Genomic DNA, 2,977 nt, shown 5'->3' on the forward strand with positions numbered 1-2,977 from the left:
CTTACAACTTAATGAAAAATTCAGCTTATTGAATTTATTGGTCTTCTATATTTTAATAACAAATATGGTCAAAGACTAAATAGATAATGATGTCTATGTTATTTCATATGAGTTTACTACGCAATATCTGACCATTTTTGTAGTACACATTAATCTCGAATTCACGAATAAACCTTGAACAAGGTTTTATCTGTAACTTATCTTGGTTTATATTACTATTTTATTTAATTTGATAAAGACATTGACGAAAGACAAGCATACGAAATAAGACGAATTGTTTACTGTATTTGGAATTTAAAGTTGAATTGCAGAAAAAAAGTACTATATTATGACATCCACATTAAAACACGCTCAGATGGTACTAGTTTGTGAGTTCTGTGAAATTGAAACGAAACTTTTTGGAAAATGTCTGGACTGTAGTTTACTATTATGCTCAAAATGTTCAAAAAATTTACACTCGAAACTTCAGCAAGCTGCAAACCACACGATAGTCGAAATGAAGGATCTTAATGAACAACGGAGTCAGGATGTGTCGAAAATGAAACTTAAATCAACGAGTTGTAAAATTCACATGCATGAAATATATTCTGTATATTGCAAAACATGTGCAGTACTAGCCTGTCTTCAATGTTTATCGTCACATCAAGATCATACACTACAAGGAATAGAATTATTTGTTCAAGAAAAAATAAATGATATAGAAAATCGGAATAAAGCACTCGACATGTCTTTATCCCAAAAAGTCGAAATTCTAAAAGAGGCTAGGCGCATAAAAGAAACAAACTTCAATGTAGTCAAAGATGAAATCAAGAAGGAAGAGGATCGCTTAATAGTTCAACTTAAAAATAAGACTAATGTCGAGTTAAATCGACTGGAAATGAAATGGAGACTAGACGATAAAGCATTATCAAAGGAGGAAACCAATCTTAATTTAAAGCTGACAGAGTTAAGTGATAGCTTAAAATCTATCCAGTCCGAAATTGAAAAAGGTGAAACGGACAATGTCGTTTCCTTGATTAATACAACCGAAGCGTCACAGAAATTAACAATGAGCGAATGTGATGAGCCAGTTATACAATTATTTGATTTTATTCCGGGAAATGTCGATTTGTCAAAGATAACCTCTAAAATTTTAGGAACCTTTACTAGTTATACGAAGATTAAATCTTTCCGACTACCAGTAAATCCATTCCGCATTGCTCATGCTAATAATGGAAATATTTGGATATCCGACGGATCGCAACTTGTTGAATGTAATTCCAGCGACAAGATGGAGACAATGAGAAGTATAGAATGCAATTGTTGTGAGTTAGGACACTCAACTGAGTCAAATGACATTTTGTTTCTGTCCGAACACGAAATAAGTAAATTGAACCATGAATTCGAAACAATGAAAAAGATATATGATTTTGCACCATACAAGTCAACCACATTTCACGTTTCAAAGGAAAATGAACTTACCGTCACTTTGGAGGATACGAAACAATCGAACAAGAAGTATCCATCAAAAATCGTTGTCCTAACCATGAATGGGAAAATTAAACAAGAGTATAACTTCAGCAAAGCTGTCATCATAGATTGTAATTCAATAGTGAAAACATCTGATGGATTATTTTGTTTTATATCGCAAGTAGCACGAGACAATGCATTCAGAAAGGTTAAGATGGTGAATAAAAGTCGTGACATTGTTTGGGAATACCCATTGAATTTTTCAAAGGAGACTATAACCAATAATTTTGTTCCAGTTCAACTAGCCGAGACCCGACAAGGTAATATTATTATGACGGAACGTACTTCGAGTGCCTTGCATATATTAGATAAAGCTGGACAGATTCTGAGAGTTGTATCTACCCTTCAATTTGGCATACAACATCCTAGCCGAATTGCTTATGATTGCAAAGGCAATTTGTCGATCGTTGGTATATGCTCTAACACTAACAACTCAATATTATGCGTTTTGGAAATTATAGGATTTTGATCAATCAGGAAATCAAGTACATCCTGATTGTATAACTTGTATACAAATCCTATTCTGGGAATGCACTTTTAATGAAAATGAAATTCTACGTAACTGAATTATATTGTAAACATAATACCTTTTTAATATCAATGATTTTATTTAATAGTCTAAGCAATGCCAGATGTGTGTCAAGTCAATAACAATATATTATTTTTTTGACGCAAAAAGCATCCTTACATTATCAAATTCCTCTTAGATTTCTGGATATTTTTAGCTTTTCATTTCTTGAACATTCATAGAACTGCAATTCAGCTGCTTTACCATGTTGAATATATCATTAAACACACTCTATGGTAGTTTATATATGTGACATGCGAATAATTGGTAACATGAATGCATAAGAATTTTATTTACCGGATTTGTTATCACATAAGCAACACGATGGGTGCCACATGTGGAGCAGGATCTGCTTACCCTTCCGGAGCACCTGAGATCACCCCTAGTTTTTTGGTGGGGTTCGTGTTGTTTATTCCTTACTTTTCTATGTTGTGTCGTGTGTGCTGTTGTTTGTTTGTCGTTTTAATCTTTAGCCATGGCGTTGTCAGTTTGTTTTAGATGTTTTATGAGTTTGACTGTCCCTTTGGTATCTTTCGTCCCTCTTTTATTAATGTCCAAATAGTGTGTAACGTGCATTCATTTATTTGTAACCTTCTCGTTTACATACCCCATTTCCCAAGAAACATGAATGCAAATTCTTTACTAAAAAAAGAAGGTAGTACAGTTGGCAAGGCAGTAATTTATGCATCGGTGCAACACGTTTAACGGAGTTAAAAGTTTTGCTTACACTGAACTCAAAAACGTACAAATATACTACAATTGAAGCACGCCTTTAGGTTATGGATATTCTAACGGCAATGAAGACCCATTGGTGACCTTAGTCTGTTTTTGTTATCTTTGGTCTGGTTATGATCTCTTTCACACAATACCCATTCTTTTTTTCTATCCTATGCGTCTTAA

The 2,977-nt window shown here is 33.5% G+C and overlaps 1 protein-coding gene across 1 annotated transcript; it reads left to right on the forward strand.

Annotated features, from left to right (window-relative positions):
- Nucleotides 1-247: 247 nt before the first annotated feature.
- On the forward strand, nt 248-2,225 carry LOC143080540 (uncharacterized). Its single transcript, XM_076256428.1, has one exon. It carries the CDS (start codon nt 329-331, stop codon nt 1,976-1,978), a length of 1,650 nt encoding a protein of 549 aa, XP_076112543.1. The 5' UTR covers nt 248-328; the 3' UTR covers nt 1,979-2,225.
- Nucleotides 2,226-2,977: the final 752 nt, after the last annotated feature.

Source organism: Mytilus galloprovincialis, chromosome 6, assembly GCF_965363235.1.
Source record: "Mytilus galloprovincialis chromosome 6, xbMytGall1.hap1.1, whole genome shotgun sequence".
Lineage (NCBI taxonomy): Eukaryota > Metazoa > Mollusca > Bivalvia > Mytilida > Mytilidae > Mytilus > Mytilus galloprovincialis.